The sequence below is a fragment of the Spermophilus citellus genome (genome assembly GCF_964194105.1).
Source record: "Spermophilus citellus genome assembly, chromosome: 3".
Lineage (NCBI taxonomy): Eukaryota > Metazoa > Chordata > Mammalia > Rodentia > Sciuridae > Spermophilus > Spermophilus citellus.
In genome coordinates, this window is record NC_138184.1 from 25,673,319 (window position 1) to 25,695,512 (window position 22,194).

Consider the following 22,194-nt stretch of genomic DNA (forward strand, 5'->3'; position numbering starts at 1 on the left):
TAATTTAGTTTGTTTCTCCATGATTAGCTTTCCCCCCGTCCTCTGTCTTTACCGAGGCACTTCCCGCTGATGGTTTTGGTTATCGTTTTCCATTTCTTCCTCATGTAGAATTTTGCTCAAGACGCTTTGCAATGCTGGTTTTCTGGCTACAAATTCTTTTAGCTTTTGTTTATCATGAAAGATTTTTATTTCGTTGTTGTATCTGAAGCTTAATTTTGCTGGATACAGAATTCTTGGTTGGCATCCATTGTCTTTCAGTGTTTGAAATACGTTGTTCCAGGATCTTCTCGCTTTCAGCGTCTGTGATGAAAAATCCGTTGTCAACCTTATTGGTTTACCCCTAAATGTAATCTGCCTCTTTTCTCTTGTGGCTTTTAATATTTTCTCTTTGTTCTGTATATTGGATAGCTTCATAACAATGTGTCTTGGCGTTGGTCTACTGTGATTTTGTGTGCTCGGTGTCCTGTATGCATCTACAATTTGTATATCTGTTTCCTTTTTTATTTCTGGAAAGTTTTCTGTAATTATTTCCTTCAGCAAGTTACTCATTCCCTTGGCATGAATCTGTGCCTTCCTCTATCCCGATGACTCGTAAGTTTGGTTTTTTTAAATTATCCCAAATCTCTTGGATGTTTTTCTCGTGATTTTTTACTAGTTTATCTGAGTTGGCTAGACTCTTTTCAAGATGATATATTTTGTCTTCATTATCTGACATTCTGGCTTCTACTTGCTCCACTCTGTTAGTGATACTCTCGATTGAGTTTTTAATTTGGTTTATCATTTCCTTCATTTCTAGAATTATTGTTTGATTTTTTTTTATAATCTCTATCTCCTGATAAAGATGCTTAACTTCTTCTTTTATCTGTTTATGTAATTCATTTTCAATGTGCTCTTTAAGGTTCCTTTCCATCTGTCTAAGGTGTTCCTTGAGTTCTTTATGTGGCCATTTTTCTGATGACTCCAGGTCCTCCTGAATATTTAGGCTGTCTTTCATTGTTTGTACTCCTTTTCTTCCTTACTTTTTTATGCTCATGATACTTCTTGTTCTGTTTGACTGCTGAGTTACTGTTTACTCTTATAAATTTATTTGATGCTTGGGAGGAGAGGTATTAGAAGGGAAGGGAAGAAGTGACTAAAGAGAGTGAGTGTAGGCAGTTGGAATTCAAGAGAGGGGGAATAAGAAAATTGAAAAGAAATGAAAAGACAAAAGAAAGAAGTGAAAAGAAAGAAAGAAAAAACGAAAAAATAAAAATTTAAAACAAACAAAAAAATTATAATGATAATAAAAAAATGGAAATTGAAGTTTAAAAAAATAATAATAGAATAAAAAGAATTTAAAAAAATTGAAACCATTAATAAGAAAGTTAAAGAACAACAACATCAACTACAAAAAGTGAGAATAAAAAAATACTAATAATAATCATTAAAAAAAAATAATAATAATAAATGCAGTCATAGAGCTCGATTAACTTCTCTTCCAGTAGGTGGAGCTATGCCCACTGGGCCAGGCTTCTCCTCGTGATAGGTGGGAACCAATCACTGTGCTTCAGCTCTTCTTCCCAGACTGTGCGAGTCTCCAGTCCTGAGTGCCTAGGTCCTTCTCTTGTGGTTCCTCAATCCAGGCCCCACTCACCTGTGACGCTTACCACATTACTGGCTACACGCCAGGTCTGCTGCTCCTGGGAGCCCTGTTTTCATGGATGCCTGGGCACACCCTTTCTGTTTGCCTCCCTCGGACCCTAAGTTTGTAGGGCTTGGGGCTGAGGACCCCCAGCGAATTTGTTTGCCCTCAGGTAGCAACTCCCCTGGTAGCTGGTGCAAGGGACCTCTGTTGTCAGCCCTGGTGGGAGCGATAGCCGGGGGTTCTGTGCCACTAGTCCCACGTCACTCCTGATTCCCTGGGTCTGGCTATGGTGCTCAGTTGGCTTTTACCTCTGTGAGATCAGGTGGGCCGACTAGTTATTTCAGCAGGATCGTTAGTGCTGAGTCATGAGAAGCAGACGATCCGGGGCTTAAATGCAGCAGATTCGTGCTCAGTGTGTGTTTTCTGAGGGGCCCAAAGTGTATGCCCTAGCTCCACGTCAGCTCAGCATTGCCTAGTGATCCTGAGCAAATAGGCTTTAGATAATTTACAGCTCCCTATGCCTGCGCAGTTGAAGAGGTCAGAGACTTGACCTCTCTGCGCCTGCCGCCATGTTAGACCTCCTCAATGATATTCATGTTACCCTTACAGTTTCCTGGCATAAGCAAGATCTTGGGGTTATACAAACTGCTGCTTCTGTTTCCAGTCCAGTTTTCTAGAACTGAAACCCTGCTGCCGTCGCCTCCACCTCTGGTCCGCGCTCTTGGGCGCCGCGCTTGTCTGCGACCTTAGTAGCGCCGCCGCGGAGGGCCCAAGCGGCTGGCGCCACGGAGGGCCCAAGCGGCTGCCGCCGTGCCTCTCCAACCCCGTCCTCCGGAGCACGGGTCCCCTCGCAGGGGGATGCCGAACGACCCCAGAGCAGGCTCTGCCCCAAGGTGCAGCAGGGAACAGGCGACCGAGGCACTTGAGGCCGTGGTCCAGCTTTCGGAGGACAGGGCTCGGCACGCAGCCCAGTTCCAGTCTCTAGATGCGGCAGCTGGACCGTGTAGACAGGGCCATCAAGACAGCATGCAGAAAGCAAATGGCGGCTCCCGCAGAGTGGATTTTCGGCCCCGAAACTACAGCCCCGCCAACAATTCCAATCCACTAACTCTCCCTGTATAGACAATATTCAAAAAAAAAAAAAAAAAAAAAAGGGCGGGGTGTACTGAGCTTTCTTTGCCTCAGGTACTTACAATCCACTGCTGATTACCCATTCAGCTTCTCTGCCAGGAGCGAAGTCCTTTTCTGTCTCTTGATGGAAGTGTAAGGGCCCTATTTGTATTTAGACAGTTACGCAAAATGGAGGACGTAATGCTTGGGATGAAAGTTGGGGGGAAGGGGAAGGTAGGTGCTCTTGAAAAGAAAGAAGGAGAGGGAGATAGATAGCATAGAGGAGAATGGAAAGAGCAGTAAAACAATTCCCGTCAGGTCCCCTCTTCACGGAATTTTGCTAGAAGTTCCTCAGTAGATAGACTGCCACTGTTCCAATGGGTCTTTCTGATCCCATTAATGTGGAGACATTGGAATCGCTGCTTCCTCGCCGGTGGCCGTGTTGGATCCCCTCAGAATCTCTCTTTCTTGAAGTAATCTCTTGCTACCTATATTTGCTCTCTTATCTTTTTGTTGGTGTGATCTATGGTCGCCTGTATCTATTCTCTTATTTCTTCATTGGAGTGATCGATTTTTGCCTGTATCTGCTCACTTAGGTCATTCTTTAATTCCCAGATCATTTTAGTTATGTATATTATGAACTCCTTCTCTGACATTTCATCTACTGCACTATCTATGGATTCTATGGTTGTAGTATCTTGGTTTGTTTGGGGCACTTTCCTTCCTTGTTTTTTCATGATGTCTATGTGTCTTCCTCTCTTGCAGTGTAGATCCAAGGTAATATAGCTTCTGCCCTATTATCTTATAGTGTCCCTACAGGTTACCAAGACCTCACCTTTAAGGGGGAGATCAATATTACAGCATTCAATGTACCAACATGCAGCTATAGATCCGTTAGCTTCTATTTTTACATTTACAGTTTTGTAGCTACAATCAGAAATGATGAATTTGGTTATCTTCTACCATATAGTCAACAGGTTTGCATAATGGTTTACAGTTTCTAATGGTAGAAGGGGGACTGGGGATTGACTGAGATGTTTATGAGTAGGATGTGAGAATAAAGAGGTATTAGATTATGTGATTAGTGAGAGGGTAATCATAAGAAGTTGGCTGTTAGTAGGAGAAACAAGAGAGAGGCAACCCCGTGCAAGACTCCCTGTTACCTTAGCAACAGGATGACTGTTATCACCCTTGGTAGAGATAGCCTCTGGTGCAGCCAGGCCCACAGGGACCTTGGTGATGTCTTACCAGGTCCTTATTGTTGTCCCTTGATAGAAGTGGCAATATCCCAGTTTTTTACATATAGGCAGCCTCAAGCCTATGTGTACCCTAATGTTGGGCTGTAGAGCCACTCTTTGGTGAATAAGGAACACCAGCGTGGGGTGGGCCTCTCCGTGCAGGCATAGGACATGTTTCTCTCCTGGTCGCCAGACCATGCAGACTTTCTATTTCTTTAAGCCTTATAGAATCTAACAATCTGTTTTGATTAATTTTGTTTTAGGAATTCAATTTGCCTAAGTTTTCATATGTCTTAGCATAAAGTTAATATTAGTATTCAGTTAATATTTTAAATTTTGCTGTATTTGGATATTCTTTTTTGCATATATAGAAGACTCACTTGTACCTTTTTATTTTTTAATATAATTTTAGAGGTTTGTCTATTTTATGAATCTATTGAAGAACCAAGAATAGGACCTTTTTGATCATCTTATTATATTTTTTTCAATTTCCTTTATTTTTGTCTTAACCTTATTATCTCCTTTACTTAGTTTGAATTTATTCTTTTGTTATTTTTTAAATTTCTGTGATGGTTTAGTTGAGCAATTTTCAGGCTTTATGGTTTCCTATCAAAAGCAGTGAAAGCTATACATTTTTCACAAAGTGCCACTTTTTATTACCATCCACAACTTTTGACATGTGGAAATTATATTATTACTCATTTGCAATTTTTAAAAATTTCCACTATGATTCCTTCTTGCAAGGGATCTACAAGGTTTTTTTTTTTCACTTAAAATATATAGATATATCTATATCTATATTTCATGTCCATGGACTGAACTACTCCTCTTGTTAAAATGGTGATTCTTCCCTGCTGACCTATAGATTCTATACAGTCTCAATCAAAAGCACAGCAAGTTGTTCTTTAGATAACAAACTGGTCCTAAATTTCACATAGTAAATCAAAAGACCTAGGAAAGCCAACTTAATAGTGAGGAACAACCAAGTTAGATGACTCAAAACTACCTGATGTCAAGACTTACTACTATAAAGCCACCACAGTCAAGATTGCATGGTATCGAGAGTACATACACAGATTTCTGGGACAGAATGGACCCATGCAAGTATAGTCCACCAGTCTTTGACAAGACCCAAAAGCCATCCAATAGAGAAGGGGCAGTCATTTCAACAAATGGTAGTGGGATAATTGGAAGTACCTATGTAAAAATATTAACATAGATAGATGTTATGGTAGTGGGATAATTGTGGAAGTACCTATGTAAAAATATTAACATAGATAGAGATTTTATACTTTGTTATAAAAATTAACTAAAAATGATCAGAAAGCTAAAGGTAAAACAAAATATAAAACTTTGAGAAGAAAACATAGCAGAAAATATAGATGACCTTGAGTTCCACAATGAGGTTTTATTTTTTAATTTTTTAAAAATATTTTTTAGTTGTACATGGATTCAGTATCTTTGTTTATTTACTTTTATGTGGTGCTGAGGAACCCAGTGCCTCACACATGGGAGGCAAACACTTTACTGCTGAGCCACACCCCAGCCCCAACACAATGAGGTTTTAGGAAATAACACCACCAAAGACAGAATTAAAGAAAATGTAGATAATTTAGACTTTATTAAAGTTAAAAACTTCTGCTCTGCAAAAGACACTGTTAGAAGAATGAAAATTCAGGTCACAGGCTGGGAGAAAATGTTTGGGAAACATTCCTGATAAAGGACTTATATAAAAATGTACAAAGACTTCAAAACTCAAATTTAAAAATAGGCAAAAGATCTGAAGAGATAAGCCATCAAAGCAGATTACAGATGATAAATAAGCATATGAAAAGATAGTCAACATTATTTGTCACTAGGGAATGCAATTTACTACACAATAAGATACCACCACATATCTATTAGAATGGATTTTAATCCACTAAACGGACTATTACCAGTTTCTGGTCAGGAACCAGATAAACATGAATGCTTATTCATTGCTGGTACAAATGCAGAGTGGTACAGACAGTTTGGAAGACAGTTGGCAGTTTCTTAACGAAGTTAAACATACTCTTGCCATATGATCCAGCATTCATGAGATATTCACCCAACAGCTTTGAAAATTTATGTCCACATAAGTTTTTGTATTTATACAGCTTTAGTCACAATTGCCAAACAGTGGAAGCAACCAAGATGTTCTTCAATAGAGATGAAAGGGTGAGAAAACTCTGTGGTACATGGATACGAAAGAGGAGTACTCAGTGATTTTCTAAAAGTGCTATTAAGCCACAAAAAGCATGGATGAACCTTAAGTGTATATCACTAAGTGAAAGAAGCCAGTCTGCAAGGACTGACTGACATTGTGGAAAAGGCAAAGTATGCAGTAAAACTTCAGTAATTGCCAGGGGTTTGAGAAGGGGAGAGGAGTTGAATAGGCAACACAAGGGGTTTGCTACAAAAGTATCCTACAAAAATACCACAAGGGCTGTGATCCTTTTGTAGGATATTTTTTGGGGGGTACTGGGGATTAAATCCAGGTGCACATAACCACTGAACCACATCCCCAACCCATTTTATTTTTTATTTAGAGACAGGGCTTGCTAAGTTACTTAGGCCCTCGTTAAGTTGCTGAGGCTGGCTTTGAACTCGTGATCCTCCTGCTTCAGCCTCCTGAGCTGCTGCTGTATGATAGTTTAACGGTAGATATATCACCCTTTGTATTTGCAAAGCCCAAAGGGTAAAACTTTTTGTTTGTTTGTTCTTTTTACTTATATAAGGCAGTAGAATCAATTTTGATATATTCATACAAGCATGGAATATACGTTATTCTAATCAGGATCCCAGTCTTGTGGATGTACCAATGTTGAGATTCACTGGTGTATTCATATATGTAACAGGAAAGTTACATTAGATTCATTCCATTATCTTCCTATTCCTATCCCCATCCCTTCCCTTCATTCCCCTTTGTTTAACCCTCTGAACTTCTATTACCCCCACCCCCCAGGGTGAAACTTAATGTATACAAATTTTTACAAAAATCATTGAGGAGGTGGGGAAACCCTAGGATGGAGCTGCAGATTGTGACAAATGAATCTTAACTGTATTTCAAAAGTAAAAAAAAAATACATACAAATTTTAAATCAAGCTCTTAAACAGTTTTTGACTTCTGATTTAATTGCGCTGTTTCAGAAGACAGGTCTATATATACTTTGAAATTTGTTGAAGCTTGTTTTATTGCCTACTACATAATAAAGTTTTGTAAATGCTCCAAATAACCTGAGGAAAAAATTGTTTTCTCTAGTTATTAGATGAAGAATCTTATAAATGACTATTAGGGTAAAGCTTTCCAATAATGTTATTCAGTCTATATGTTTGCTAAATTTTTGAATATTTGACCTCTTGAAAGAGATGTATTAAAATCTCTCATTTTTATATTGGAGCTGTGTTTCTCCTTTTCTACTTATTACTGTACTGTATGAAGTCTTTGAAGACATTTATTAGGCCAGATATTTTAAAAATTAACAGTCTTGGTGTATTGAACATTTATCTTTAGGTAGTGAATCTATTCCAAATGATGCTGTATCTTAACGTTTATTTTGTTTGCTAGTAAAAGAGGTACATCAGCTGACTTTTGATTCATGTTTGCCTAATATAATTTTTTTCCATCCTTTTACTCCCTGCCTTTTCATGACCTTGTTTTAAGTGTGTCTTTTTACAGGGTGACCAAATTGTTATCCACATCACAACACTTTTGAGAGGGAAAGCAGCAAGATGGATGACAATACCAGCCCAAGAAGGATACGCAGAGTAAGTTCTATGGAAACTGGGAAACAATAGCCATGATTTAAAAAAAAAAAAGAACACTGACTTAATTTTTTTGCTCTTTTATTTTTTTTACTTGATTAGCATTTTTAATGGACACATAGCAATTGCACCTATTTATGAGGTGCAGTGTGGCACTTTACCACATGTATACAATGTGTAATGACTAGATCAGGGTAATGGACATATCCATCACCTTAGACATATATCATTTCTTTGTACTAGGAACATTCAAAATTTTCTCTATCAGGTATCTTGAAATATTCAATTAATTGCCAGCAACTACAGTGCTCCTGCTATGCTGTAGAACAATATACGCTATTCTCCTATCCATCCTCTTTGCACTTCTCTCTCCCCCACCTGTCCGAGCTCTGATAACTACTGCTCAGTTCTCTACTTGTTCAAGATCAACTTTGCCTTGAGCTAAATGAGAACATGGAGTGTTTGTCTTTCAGTGCCTGACTTATCTCACCTAACGTAATGTCCTTCAGTTCTACTTATGTCATTGCAACTGATGGAATTTTGTTCTTTTATGGCTGAATAATATTCCATAGCGATACTCCATGGAACACACATGTACTGCATTTTGTTTATCCATTCATTCATTGGTGGACACTGGTCTGATTCCATATCTCAGCTCTTGAGTATAGTGCTACCATAAACCTGGCAATGCAGCTGTCTCTTGTCTCTTTGGCATACTGATTTCATTTCCTCTGGGTACATACCCAGTAGTAAATTGTATGCAGTTCTGGTTTTAGTTTTCTGAGGAACTGCATACTGTAATAATTTTTCACAATGGCTGTAATAATTTGCTTTCCTACCAGCAGTGTAGAAGAGTTCCCCTTTCTTGCATCCTCATTGACTTGTAATTTTCCTTTTTTATCTTTTGATTATAGGCATTAACTGGAGGGAGGCATACGTCATTATGGTTTTGATTGGCATTTCCATGATGAAGTGTGATGTGGAATGTTTTTTCATATACTTTTGGCCACATGTTTTCTTTCAGATCATTAGCCCATTTTTAATTGGACTAATATTTTGTTGTTGTTGTTGAATGTTTTTAGTTCTTTATATATTCTGGATATTAGCCCCTTAATAGATAAATCTTTTGCAGGCTTTTCTCCCATTCTGTGAATTTTCTCTTCACTCTGCTGAGTGTTTTTTTTTTGCTGTGCAGAATATTCTTTAGTTTGATATGATCTAACTTGTCCATTTTTAAATTTTGTTTCCTGTGCAATTTGAGGCTTTATCTAAAAAATATACATGTATTTTTCCAGACCGATGTCTTAAAGCGTTTCCTTTAGTAATTTCATAGTTCAGCTCATACATTTAGATTTTTTTATTAGTTTTGAGTTGATTCTTTGTATAAGGGAGACATAGAGGTCGATTTTCATCTGCCTTGGATATTCATATTCCCCAGCACCATTTAGAGTATCTTCTTTCCAATATATGTATTGCTGCCTTTACTGAAAATTAGGTGGTGGTAAATCCATGAATTTATCTTTTGTCTTCTCTATTCTGTTCTATTGGTCTATATATCTATTTTTATGCCATTAACATAGCTATTTTGGTCAGTGTGGCTTTGTGTAGTATATTTTGAAGTCAGATATTATAATACCTCCAGCTTGTTCCTCTGCTCAAGATTGCTTTGACTATTCCATGTCTTATATGGTTCCATATGAATTTTCTTTTTCTATGAAGAATGTCATCAATATTTTGATAGGAATTACATTGAATCTGCAGATCACTTTGGGTACTATGGATGTTTTAACAATATTCTCTTTTTAAACTTTTATTGTTTTTTAATTCTTTTCATTTTGCATCCTCGATGTTAGCAGAGATCCTGTTGTTAAACAAACACTGGTCAGATTTAAAAAAAAAAAAGTGGAAAAATTAGGCTCATCTGAGTCATACTTCTGTATGATAAATCTCCTAGTTCAACATATGGATCTAAATAAAACCTTGCCTGGGGTAGGGAGGAGGAGTGGTAAAGGAAGGTTCTGGGAAGGAGATTGAGGAGACTGGGTAACCAATCATACATTGTGTGAATGTATGATTAGGGCATAACGAATCCCATTATGTATAATTATAATGCACCACTAAAAAATTTTTAATAAACCTTGCTTAGATTCTGACCTATAACAAGGTCAAGCACAGTATGATTTCACATAGGCTAACATAGGCCTTAAAGGGGAGCAAGTTCCAGTTCAGTGAAGAGAAAGAATCCACTAGGTGTCTCAGCAGGAGATTCAGCATTGAGGGGGTATACCACCCAATGAGCCTGGTCAGACAGGACATGCCCCCCACCCCAGTTTCTATTGAAGCTAAGTATGGGTGCCCATATCCCCATCACTCAATTTGAAGTAAAAAACCTGGAAGTTCTCAACAGTGCATTCTGATGTCACAGACTTGGGAATTCATTCCTCTAGATCTATAACTAGATCAGGACCTGGGCCAAGGATTTTTTTTTTTTTTTTTTTTTTTTTTTGCTTGCAGCAATCGTTTTAATATTGGGGTCTTCCAGTAGTGACCTGGAGGACTTCTGGTTTGGCCCATAGTCTATCTGGAGAGCCCATGGAGCTATAGGGTATGGCAGTGTTGCCCTTGGAGTGACAATGCTGGATCAGTTTCTCCTGGGTGAGATATGGGTGACACTCGACCTGATTAGTCATTGGTTTACATTTGAGTCCAGGCTTGTTCAAGATTATTTCCATCTGGAAGTGGTTGAAGTTGGAGACACCAAGGAATTTCACCAACCCCTCATCTACCAGCTCTTCTATGACCTCCCAGGCATCCAAGAATGTTACTTTACTGATAAGGTTGTTGCCTTTATCATCTTTGGGGAATAAGTCTTTCCCAGACTGAAATTCCTGGGGCCAGTAAGGAAGATACCCAGATAGTCCAGTTTCAGAGCCTGTGGGGGTCTTCTAATAGGTTTCCTTCACAAGGTTTCTCTCAAAGAAGGTGCACCACAACTTGCTAACAATAAAGAAGTTCTCCTGTGTCACCAGCTTCTCTTGGATCTTCTTCTGGATGGCTTCTCTCACCTCATTTTCATAGAATACGCACAGTCTATGTGGCAATATCTTGCATCATTGGCCACCTTCTTTGACTCTGCCTGGGGGAGACTTCTAGGTGCCTAGACCCAAAATGGACATCTTGGCTTTAGTGTTGAGCTCCACAAAGGTGGCCATGGTAGGTGCAGAAATGGTTCTCTGAGAGCAGATAGATGTCTAGTGTTAACAATATTCTTCTAATATGTGAAAATTGGACATCTTTCCATTTTTGTATGTCCTCTTCAATTTCTTTTATCAATATTTTGTAATTATCATTTTAGAGATCATTCATTTCCTGTATTAAATTTATTCCTATGTATTTTATTTTACTTTATTTTTGTAGATAATGTAAATAGAATCATGTCAATTTTTTTTCTCCATTTCATAATTGTTGTATAAAAATGCTACTTATTTTTGTAGGTTGCTTTTGTATCCTGTGACCTTACTGAACTTGTTTAGAGGTTCTAACAGTATTTTTTGGTGAAGTCTTTAGGTTTTTCTCTATATAATATCATGTCTTGTGCAAACAGGGATTATTTGATATCCTCCTTTTCTATTTGGATCCCTCTTGTTTCCTTCTCTTTTCCTATTGCTGTGGCTAAGACTTCTAATGCTATATTGAGTAAGAGTGGTGAAAGTGAACAACCTGGGCTTGCTCCTGATTTTAGAGGAAATATTTTCAGTTTTTCCCCATTTAGTATGCTATAGGCTGTGGGATTGCCATATATAGACTTTATTATGCTGAAATACATTCCTTCTATATCTAATTGTTGAAGATTTTTATTATGAAGGGATGTTCAATTAATATTATTAAGTGCTTTATCTGCAACTGATGAGATGATCATACAATTTTTATTCTTCATTTTGTTGGTGTGATTATTACATTTACTAATTTGCATATGTTGAATCATTCTTGTGTCTCTGGGAGAAATTCCACTTGGTCATGGTGTATATTCTTTCTTATGTGCTGTTGGATTTGATTTGCTAGTGTTTTGTTTAAAATTTTGTATCTGTGTTCATTAGGGATATTGTTAGAAGTTAGCTTTTCTTGTCTTGTTTTGGTATCAGTGTTAAACTCCGATGCAAATAAAAGACTTGCGACTCCAATTTTAAATCAAATTAAAGCAAGCTTGTATTGGTGTACTGGAGCTAGCCAGGACTGTCTTTCCCGAAAACCCTGGGCTAGATATTAGTATCCTAGCTCTCTAGGAACAAAGTTTTATAGCACAAAAATTTGAAAAAGGGGGGTGCCTTGAGAATTTACAGATAACAGGATTTTGACAAGCATAATACAAAGGCAAATAGTGGTTAATGATCTACATGGCTTAACATTTAAAGGTAGGGAATAAATTTAGATCCCAACATCAGAATTTATATGAGGCGCCACTGAGGTTTCAGAGAGGGTTGTTATTTGGTCAGGGGGAACCAGGACTTACTGTTTTCTGTATTATTGATAAACTGCCATTATGACTGGCATAAGATGAAATCTTAGAGTAGTTTGATTTGCATTTCTCTAATTACTAGTGACGTTGAGCATTTTTTCATATATTTGTTGATCAAATGTATATCTCCTTCTGAGAAGTGTCTGCTCAGCTCTTTAGCCCATTTATTGATTGGATTGTTTAGTTTTTTGGTGTTAAGTTTTTTGAGTTTTTTATATATCCTGGAGATTAGTGCTCTATCTGACATGCCTGTGGCAAAAATTTGCTTCAAAAATATAGGCTCTCTGTTCACCTTGTTGATTGTTTCTTTACTGAGAAGAAGCTTTTTAGTTTTAGTCCATCCCATTTATTAATTCTTGATTTTATTTCTTGCACTTTAGGAGTCTTGTTAAGGAAGTCAGGGCCTAATCCGACATGATGGAGATTTGGGCCTACTTTTTCCTCTATTAGGTCCAGGGTCTCTGGTCTAATTACTAGGTCTTAGATCCACTTTGACTTTTTTTTTAATATTTATTTTTTAGTTTTAGGTGGACACAATATCTTTATTTTGTTTTTATGCGGTGCTGAGAATCGAACCCAGTGCCTCACTCATGCTAGGCGAGCACACTACCACTTGAGCCACATCCCCAGCCCCCCACTTTGACTTTTGTGCATGGTGGGAGATAGGGGTTTATTTTCATTTTGCTGTATATGGATTTCCAGTTCTCCCAGCACCATTTGTCGAAGAGGCTATCTTTTCTCCAATGTATGTTTTTGGCACCTTTGTCTAGTATGAGATAACTGTATTTTTGTGGGTTTGTCTCTGTGTCTTCTATTCTGTACCATTAGTCTACTTATCTAATTTGGTGCCAATACCATGCTGTTTTTGTTACTAAAGATTTGTAGTATAGTTTAAGGCCTGGTATTGTGATGCCTCCTGCTTCACTATTCTTACTAAGGATTGCTTTAGTTATTCCAGATCTGTTATTTTTTCAAATGAATTTCATGATTGCTTTTCTATTTCTATAAGAAATGATGATGGGATTTTAATTGGAATCATATTGGCCATTTTGATGATATTAATTTTGCCTATCCAAGAGCGTATGAGATCTTTCCAACTTCTAACATCTTCTTCAATTTCTTTCTTTAGTGTTCTATAGTTTTCAGCATAGAGGTATTTCATCTCTTTTGTTAATTCCTGAGTATTTTATTTTATTTTTTTGAGGCTATTGTGGACTTCCAGTTTTATTCCATTGTGCTCAGAGAAGATACGTGTTATGATTACATTTTTTAAAAATTTTTCTGACATGTTTTTGTGTCCTAACATGTCATCTATCCTGGAGAATGTTCCTTCTGCTAATGAGAATAAAGTGTATTCTGCAGCTGTTGAATTAAATGTTATTTAAATGTTTGTTAGGTCCATATGGCCTACAGTTTAACTCTGATATTTCTTTGTTGATTTTTTGTCTTGGTGATCCGTCAATGGATGAAAGTGCGTGTTTCAGTCACCATATTGTATTTGTCTATCTCTCCTTTTAGATCTAACACTGTTTGCTTTATGTAATTGGATGTTCCAGTATTGAGTACATATATACATATAAATATTTCTTCTTGACCAATTGATCACTTTATCATTATATAGTAACTTTCTTTGTCTTTTTATAGTTTTTGAATTAAAGTGTATTGATGTAATTATAGCTGTTCCTTCCAATTTTTAATTTCCATTTGCATGGAATATCTTTATTTCTTCATTTCAGCCTATATGCATTCTTACTGGTGAATTTTCTTCTAGGCAGCATATCTCTGGATCTCATTTAAAAAAAAAAAAAAACGTATTCAGTCAGTCTCTATCTTTTTGTTTTGTTTTTTGGCAGTGCAGGGAATGGAAACCGGAGGCCTAGCACATGGTAGGCTAGCACTCTACCACTGAACTATTCCCCCAGGTCCAGATAGTCTTTTAAATGGAGAATTGAATTTGTTTATATTAGAGGTTATTATTATGGTTTAGATGTGGTATCTCCCAAAATCTCATGTGTGAGACCATGAAAGAAAGTTTGGAGGAAAAATGATTGTGTTGTAGCCTTAACCTAATCAGTGAATTAATCCCTTCTGGGTTTAACTAAGTGGTAACTGGAGTCAGGTGGGGAGTGGCTGGAGGAAGTATCTCATTGGAGGCATGGCTATGGGGTATTAATTTTGTTTCTGGTGAGTGGAGTCTCTCTCCCTGCTTTCTGATCATCATGAGAGCTGCTTGCCTTTGTCACACTCTTCTGCCATGATGATATGCCCCAACCTTGAGCCCAGAGAAATGGAGTCAGCCATTATGGACTGAACCTTTCTGAAACTGTGAGCCCCTAAATAAACCTTTCGTCCTCTACAATTGTTCTGGTTGGGTCTTTTAGTCACAGCAGTGAAAAAGCTGACTAAAACAGAAATTGGTAACAAGAAGTGGGGTTGTTGCTATGACTAACCTGACCATGTGGTTCAGAAGCTTTTTAAGTTTTTTGAGATTGGTGGGAGGAATTTTAAGATGTTTAGCAGTGTAAGCTGGAAATGCTTTAGATTGTTGCAAGCAGAGCTTAATGGCCAATTCTGGTGGGAACTCAGAAACCAGAATGCTAATAGGACCATGAACAGTAAGAATGGGGCTCAAGAGGGTTCAGAGGAAGACTTTCTTGGAATTTGGAGTAGAGGCCATTTTATTATGTTCTGGCTAAGAAGTCATCTGCATTTTGCCCTTCTCCTGAGACTTTCTGTGATGCTGATTTTAAAAGTGATGGACTTCTTAATCTGATGGAAAAAATTTCTAGCAGCATAGCATTCAGGAGGTAGCATGGATATTCCTGGTGGCTTTTAGCCAAATTTATTGTATTATTCAGGATCAGAAAGTAGAGCAGAAATATTTGAAAAAAAAACTTGGACTTAAAAGATGGGAGTAAAACTAGGGCTAAGAAATTTGCAGTTGTTAAAGACATTATTGCCCTTAAAGAAAAACTAAAGACTTTGCCCAGAGACAAAGTCTTAAGAAAGATGGCTTGAGGCATCTCAGGTGCTAGCAAGATCACATCCATCTCTGGCTAAAGAGAGTAGAAGTGAAAATTCTCTTTGAGACAAGACCTTTCTTGCACAAAGGGGGCTAGGAAGTTTTTTCAACATGCTTAATCAATCAGGCACTCAAGGGCTGATGCAGCCAGGATTCCTGGAGGCCTGCTCAAAATGGTGGCAGACCTTGGCATCAACAACATGTTGCTGGATCTGGAATGCAGGATGCTGGAATTAGGGGGTCCTGAAGGCTTCCACCAAGTTTTCAAAGGAAGGTATGGGAGACCAGGAAAGTTCAACAGAGTTGGAATCCCTGCAGGCAGCCCCTTACAGGGCAATGTGTAGAGATTTGAGGAGGAAGCCAAAGCTGTAGTGGAGACCCCCAAGATTAAGAAATGCCAGTAACTTGGGACATTATCCTAGGAAAGCTGCAGAAATTGAGTAGACAAGTGAACAGAAAGGCCACTTGGGCTGTAACCAACAAGGCCACAGGGTGGATCTGCAGAAGCCCTTTGGACAGAGCATCACAACGCCATGCACTCGAAGTGCCCGAAGTGGAGCTACAGGACCTGTTTGACCAATTAGATTTTGGTCTTCCTTTGGTCCTATCCCTTGTTTCTATGCCTGTAATTTTGTGAATGGAAATGTCTATTCTGTACCATTATATATTGAATGCTTGTAAATTGCTTTTAATTTTCTAGGACCTTACAATGTAAGATTGCCTTGAGCCTCAGAGAAGAACTTTGGACTTAAACTTTGAGCAATCTTGGAACTGTTAGAGTATGGGCACTCTTGGGAATGGACTTAGAGAATTTTTACATTGTCAGATGAGTGTGAGCTTTGGGGGGCCAGGGGGAGAATGTTATGGATTAGATGTGGTATCCCCAAAAGCTCATGTGTGAGACAACACAAGAAGGTTTGGAGCAGAAATGGTTGTTAGAGTCTTAACTCAATTAGTGAATTATTCCCTGATGGGATTAATTGAGTGGTAACTGGACTCAGGTGTGGAGTGTGGCTGGAGGAAGTGGTTAATTGGGTGTGTATCTATGGAGTATATATTTTGTATATGAAGAATGGAGTTTCTCTCTGTGCTTTCTGATCATCATAAGAGCTGCTTCCCTCTGCCACACTCTTCCACCATGATGTTCAGCCTCACCTCGAGCCCTGAGGAATGAAGCCTCAAAATTGTTCTGATCTGATCTTTAAGTCACAGCAGTGAAAAAACTAACACAATTATTGTTGATAAATAAGAGCATGCGCCTCTCATTCTGTTAAAGTTTTCTTGTTGTTTAGTACATCTTTAATTCCTTTCTTCATCTTATGTTCATCTTTGTAGTTTAGTGGTTTTTCTGTATTGATAGTTTGACACTTGTCTCTTTCTCTTTTGTGTGTCTGTTCTAGTGTTAAATTTTGTACTTTGATGTAACTTTGTGATGATAGTTGTCATTCTTTTGCTTCTAATTTAAGACTCCCTTAAACATTTCTGGTAAGGCTAGTCTAATGGTGATAATTTTTTTTCAGGTTTTGTTTATCATGGATCAGCTTTACTTTTTCAAAGGATGGCTTTGCCTAGGTATAGTATTGTTGGCTAGATTTTTTCCCTTTAATTTCAGGACTTCTAATATTTCATTCCATTCTCTGCTACTCTGAAAATATTCTGCTGAGAAAACTACCTTTATTCGAATGGGGATTCCCTTATAAATTACTTGATCATTTTCTCTTTCTGCTTTTAGAATTCTCACTTCTTGTATTTTTGACAATAATATACCTCAGAGAGGGTCTTTTTGGTCAAATCTATTTTGGACCCTTTGGGCTTTCTGGACCTGCACGTTTATTTATATCTTTTCCAAGATTTTAAAAGTTTCCAGCAATTATTTAACTAAATATGTTTTCCATACCTTTTTTCTTTTTTATATCCTTCTAGAACCTCAATAGTATAAATGTTGCTTGTTCTCTGGTGTCCCAAAATCTCAAAGCCTTTTTAATTTAATTTAATTTAATTTTTAAATTAATTTAAGCCTTTTTTCTTCTTTTAATCTGAGATATTTCAAAAGATTGCATTCAAGCTCACAAATTCTTTCTTCTTTCTGATTGAGTCTATTTTTGAGGCTCTCATCTGTATTTTTTATTTATTGAGTTATTCAGCTCCATAATTTCTGAATGGCTCTTACTTATGATCTCTATTGCTTTTTCTGAATTTCTCACTTATATCACAAATTGCTTTGCTCCCCTCTGTCTAGTCCAAATTACCTCTATTCTCCCTTCCCCACCATACCAATTGTGAATTAGAATCCACATATCAGAGGAAAATCTTTGGACTTTTGTTCTTTGGGATTGGCTTGTCTTGCTTAGCATGATAGTCTCCAGTTCCATCCATTTACTGGCAAATGCCATATTTCATTCTTCTTTAAGGCTGAGTAATATTCAATTGTGTACATATACACCATAGTTTCTTTATCCATTCATCTGTTAAAGGGCACCTATGTTGGTTTTATAGTTTGGCTATTGTGAATTGAGCTGCTATAAACATTGATGTGGCTGGGTCACTGTAGTAAGCTGATTTTAAGTCCTTTGGGTGTAAAACTAGGAGTGGGATGACTGGGTCAAATTTTGGTTCCATTCCAAGTTTTCTTAGGAATCTGCTTTCCATAGTGGTTGCACCAATTTGTAGTCCCACCATAAATGTATGAGTGTACCTTTTTCTCTACATCCTCACCAACATCTATTATTGCTTGTATTCTTGATGATTGCCATTCTGACTAGAGTCAGATGGAATCTCAGTATAGTTTTGATTTGCATTTCTAATTGCTAGAGATGATGAACTTTTAAAATATATTTGTTAATCAATTGTATTTCTTCTTCTGTGAAGTGTCTGTTTAGTTCCTTGACTGATTTATTAATTGGGTTTTTTTTTTTTGGTGTTAAGTTTTGAGTTTTTTTTAAAAAAATGTATCCTGGAGATTAGTGCTCTATCTGAGGTGTGTGTTGTTAAGATTTTTTTCCCTATTATATAGGCTCTCTCCTCACAATATTGATTGTTTCCTTTGCTGTGAAGAAGCTTTTTAGTTTGATTTCATCCCATTTATTGAGTCTTGATTTCACTTCTTGAACTTTGGGAGACTTATTGAGGAAGTCATTTCCTAAGCTGACATGGTGGAGATTTGGGCCTGCTTTTTCTTCTATTAGGTGCAGGGTCTGTTCTAGTGCCTATGTCTTTGATCCACTTTGAGTTGAATTTTGTGCAGGGTGAGAGTTAGGGGTTTAATTTCATTTTGCTACATATGGATTTCCAATTTTCCTAGTACCATTTGTTGAAGAGGTTATCTTTTCTCCAATGTATGTTTTTGGTGCCTTTCTCTAGTATGAGATAACTGTATTTAGTGGTTTTCTTTCTGGGTCTTCCCTTCTGTATCATTGGTCTATGTATCTGTTTTTGATGCCAATACCATTCCATTTTTGTTACTATGGCTCAGTAGTATAATTTAAGTTCTGGTGTTATAAAGTCTTTGGCTTCATTTTTCTTGCTAACAATTGCTTTGGCTATTCTGGATCTCTCATTTTTCCAGATGAATTTCATGATTGATTTTTCTATTTCTATGAAGAATGTCATTGGGATTTTTGTAGGGATTGCATTAAATCTGTATAGCACTTTTGGTAGTATGGCCATTTGACAATGTTAATTCTGCCTATCCAAGAGCATGGGAGATCTTTCAATCTTCTAAGGTTTTCTTCAATTTCTTTCTTTAGTGTTCTATAGTTTTCATTATAGAGGTCTTTCACCTCTTTTGTTAGATTGATTCCTAAATTTTTTTTGAGGTTATTATGAATCAGGTGGTTTTCCTAATTTCTCTTTCAGTGGATTCATCACTTTTGTGTAGAAACACATTTGATTTATGGGTGTTAATTTTATATCCTGCTGCTTTGCTGAATTCATTTATTAGTTCTAGAATGCTTCTGGTGGAATTTTTTGGATCTTCTAAATAAAGAATCATATCATCGGCAAATAGTGATAGTTTCAGTTCTTCTTTTCCTATTTGTATCCCTTTAATCTTCTTCTAATTGCTTTGGCTAGAGTCAAGGACAATGTTGAACAAAAGTGGTGAAAGAGAGCATGCTTATCCTGTTCCAGTTTTTAGAGGGAATGCTTTACATTTTTCTCCATTAGAAGGATATTGACCTTGGGCTTAGCATAGATTGCTTTGACAAGGTTGAGGTATGTTTCTACTACCTCTAGTTTTTCTGATGTTTGGAACATGAAGAGATGCTGTATTTTGCCAAATGCTTTCTCTACATCTATTGAAATGATCATATGATTCTTGTCTTTAAGACTATTTTTTAATATTTATTATTTAGTTGGAGTTGAACACAATATCTTCATTTATTTATTTTTATGTGGTGCTGAAGATTGAACTCAGGGCTTTGCACATGCTAAATGAGTGCTCTACTGCTGAGCCACAACCCCAGCCCTCTTTAAGACTATTGATGTAATGTATTACACTTATTGATTTCTATATGTTATTCCAACCTTGCATTCCTGGGATGAACTCCACTTGATTGTGATGCACTATCTTTTAAATATGTTTTTGTATGCAATTTGCCAGAATTTTATTGAGAACTTGCATCTATGTTCAGCAGGAATATTGGTCTATAATTTTCTTTCCTTGATGTGTCTTTGTTTGGTTTTGGTATCAGGGTGATACTGGCTTCATAGAATGAGTTTGGAAGGGTTCCCTCCTTTTCTATTTCTTGGTATAATTTGAGAAGTATTGGTGTTAATTCTTCTTTGAAGGTCTTATAGAATTTGGCTGATAATCTCTCTGGCCCTGGACTTTTCTTAGTTGGTAGGCTTTTGATGGCATCCTCTATTTCATCACTTGAGATTGATTTGTTCAAATTGTGTATATCCTCCTGGTTCAGTTTGGGTAGTTCATACATCTCTAGAAATTTGTTGATGTCTTCCAGATTTTCTATTTTATTGAAGTATAAATTTTCAAAATAGTTTCTAGTTATCTTCTATATTTCAGTAGTGATATTTCCCTTTTTCATCATGAATTTTATTAATTTGGGTTTTCTTTTTTCATTAGCATGGCTAATGATTTATCAATTTTATTTATTTTTTCAAAGAACAAACTTTTGTCAATTTTTTGAATTGTTTCTTTTGTTTCAGTTTCATTGATTTCAGCTCAGATTGTAATTATTTCCTGTCTTCTGCTGCTTTTGGGGTTTATTTGTTCTTTTCTAGGGCTTTGAGGTGTAATGTTAAGTTATTCATTTGTTGAATTTCTATTCTTTTAATGAATGAGCTCAAAGCAATAAATGTTCCTCTTAGAACTGCCTTCATGGTGTCCCAGAGAGTTTGATGTGTTATATCATTATTCTTATTTACCTGTATTTTTTATATCATCCCTGATTTCTCTGTCATCCGTTCATCATTAAATAGCTTATTATTTAGTCTCCATGTGTTAGAGTAGCTTCTATTTTTTATCCTATCATTGATTTATAATTTCATTCCTTTATGATTTGATAGGAGGCAGGGTATTATCTATTTGATAAGAGTTGCTTTATGGCATAAGATATGGTCTATTTTAGAGAAGGATCCATGTGCTGCTGAGAAGAAAGTGTACTCACTCATTGATGGATAAAATATTCTATATATGTCTGTTAAGTCCAAATCATTGATTGCATTATTTAGTTCTGTTTCTTTGTTTAGTTTTTGTTTGGAAGATCTATCCAATAGTGAGAGAGGTGTCTTAAAGTCACCCAGTATTATTGTGTTGTGGTCTATTTGATTTTTGAAGTTGAGAAAGGTTTGTTTGAGGCACTTAGATGCTCCATTGTTGGGGGCATAAATATTTATGATGGTTAGATCTTGTTGATGTATCATTCCTCAACCCCAGCTCTTGGTCAAGGCCACCAGCTACTGACCTTGGCCTCTGCTCTTGGTCACGGATGCAGATATTTGTTATTTAAGGAAAGGCTCTGTCCTACCTCTTGCAATTCCAGTGGTACATCAGTATGCATGTAAACAAAGTTTCAGTTGTGGGGAAACTGCAAGAGAGTTCCTCAGAACTTACCCATGGCCATAGAAGCACAAACTTTTTCTAAAACATTAAAAATTTTATTTACACTAAAATCCAGGGATGGTTTAGTCAGTGTGGGTGGGAGACAACACTCTATATGAACTAAGAAACTTTAGAAGAAAAGGAGGAAACCATGGACTCCACGTAGTTCCAAGCCAGAGGCCATGTTCTGGTTAGTGGCTCCCATTGCTGGTGTCTGATGTCTGGGAATTAGTGACAGGAGACTGAATTGCATCCCTTTTTCAAACAGATTTCAAGAGAAAAGGACTCTGGGACAGAGAATGAATTCCAGGTTTCCGGAAGCTCGAACAGGCATGGGACCTCAGGGTCTTCCTATTCCTGCTCCCTGGACGCTGTGTTACGCAGATTGAGGGCCATGGATACCAAGAAGGATGACAAGTTTGCTGATGTCCTGGATGCAGTGGGGGAGTTTGGCACATTCCAGTGGAGGCTAATAGTCCTCACGTTTATTCCCAACATCATGTCGTCCTTCTTCATGTTTGCTGACCACTTTGTGTTCTCAGAAGAGAAGCCCTATTGCAACACCAGCTGGATCCTGGCATTGGACCCCAACCTCTCAGAGGCTGAGCAAATGAACCTGACCCTGCCCCGAGCACACAATGGAAGTTTCCTGACATGTCTTATGTACTTGCCCGTGTCTTGGGATCTGGAGTCCATCATTCAGTTTGGCCTCAACATCACAGACCCATGCGAAGATGGATGGATCTACCCTGAGTCCAAGAGGCGATCATTGATCAGTGAGGTTTGTTTTGTCCTGGGTTGTCTGAAGCTGTCCCCACACCATGCTATAGACATGGC

At 37.4% G+C, this 22,194-nt stretch overlaps 1 protein-coding gene and 1 pseudogene across 2 annotated transcripts in view; one reads left to right on the plus strand and one right to left on the minus strand.

Moving 5' to 3' along the window:
• The window catches only part of SLC22A13 (solute carrier family 22 member 13), a gene marked incomplete at its 5' end in the record, with an annotated part of 55,275 nt that extends 33,433 nt beyond the window's left edge, over positions 1 to 21,842 (plus strand). The window contains 2 exons of the mRNA XM_081288169.1: positions 7,673 to 7,761; positions 21,626 to 21,842. Of these exons, the coding sequence (XP_081144295.1) occupies positions 7,673 to 7,761; positions 21,626 to 21,746 (210 nt within the window). The 3' untranslated portion in view covers positions 21,747 to 21,842. The remainder of the gene's footprint in view (positions 1 to 7,672; positions 7,762 to 21,625) is intronic.
• LOC308645181 (aldo-keto reductase family 1 member B10-like) lies at positions 9,962 to 10,970 on the minus strand (annotated as a pseudogene). Its single transcript has one exon. The product of its transcript is annotated as an aldo-keto reductase family 1 member B10-like (transcript).
• Positions 21,843 to 22,194: the final 352 nt, after the last annotated feature.